General features: G+C 35.1%; 1 protein-coding gene across 1 annotated transcript in view; it reads right to left on the reverse strand.

Annotated features, from left to right (window-relative positions):
• Positions 1–672: 672 nt before the first annotated feature.
• LOC117111647 (alpha-2,8-sialyltransferase 8B-like) overlaps positions 673–1,115 on the reverse strand; it is a gene marked incomplete at its 5' end in the record, with an annotated part of 10,742 nt that continues 10,299 nt past the window's right edge. The window contains 1 exon segment of the mRNA XM_033254614.1: positions 673–1,020. Coding sequence (XP_033110505.1) covers positions 765–1,020 — 256 coding nt within the window. The 3' untranslated portion in view covers positions 673–764.

A 1,115-nucleotide genomic window follows, 5' to 3' on the forward strand; every position in this document is an offset into this window, starting at 1 on the left:
CAAATAAACAGACAGACAGGCAGGCAAAATACACAACCTCCCTTAGTGGACGTTTACAAAAGTCACTAATACAGATTGCGAAACCTAAAACAATTATGAGAACGGTATAATCTATGCGCCTGTTATTTGAAAAAAAAAAAGAAAAAATTCAATCTTCTAATTCAAATTTTCAGTTGATAGACTAATTTTAATTCTCTCTCCCCCACTCTGATATCAAGATATACTGTATTTTAACAGCAGTCTCATAATATGAACGAGTAAGCAATGTAGACCCGATGGAATTACCTGAGCTGGTCTACTTTAGATGCATATATTTGAGTTCATGAAGAGTGACTTAAAGATCGTCTTTCAGTAACTTTGATCTGTGGTACCGTGAAGAACTAAGAACTAAACTTATTCCTCCATAGTGGTACTAAGTTTCAACACTCATGACTCACGTGATCTGAAGTGTCAAGAGACTCATTGGGCATCTTACTGGTATTACCATTGATCGGTAAAAACGTCTCAAAAACCGATCTGGTCAAAAGACCAGATCGGTGTAATTTCGAGATTGAAAAAGTATATTTTGATGATATCATCAGTTACATCGATGAGTTACATCGATCTGTTACAAGCCTCAACCCACCAGAAACTCGTAAAGCATATCTAATGGCGGTATCGTCATTGGTCATTGGTCACCTTAATCTCCCTGTACCATTACACCATAATTACGTAATTTCGTGAGATTGAGAAACTCGTAAGGCATTAATGGTGATATATCGTTATCAGTAACACCTATCTGTAACAAGCCTCAACACACCTGAATTGCGCAATTTCGTGAGTTGAATAAACTCGTAGGGCATCTTATGGTGACTGTGTGTGTAGTTATATTGCAAGTGTTCGTAATAATGATGCTGAAGACGTCGGCCATGTTCATCGACATAGAAAGGAAAGAAACCGTATAAACTGATCTTGTCGCAATAATAGCTCATCGAAGAAATCATATTCAGTCCAGTGGATGGAAGACTTAAATGCCATAACCTATGTAATAAACGGTCAATTGTATATATATATATATATATATATATATATATATATATATATATATATATATATATATATATATACACACACAT

The sequence above is a fragment of the Anneissia japonica genome, unplaced genomic scaffold, assembly GCF_011630105.1.
Source record: "Anneissia japonica isolate Jap-2015-1 unplaced genomic scaffold, ASM1163010v1 scaffold287923_len1623670_cov205, whole genome shotgun sequence".
NCBI classification, from domain to species: Eukaryota; Metazoa; Echinodermata; class Crinoidea; order Comatulida; family Comatulidae; genus Anneissia; species Anneissia japonica.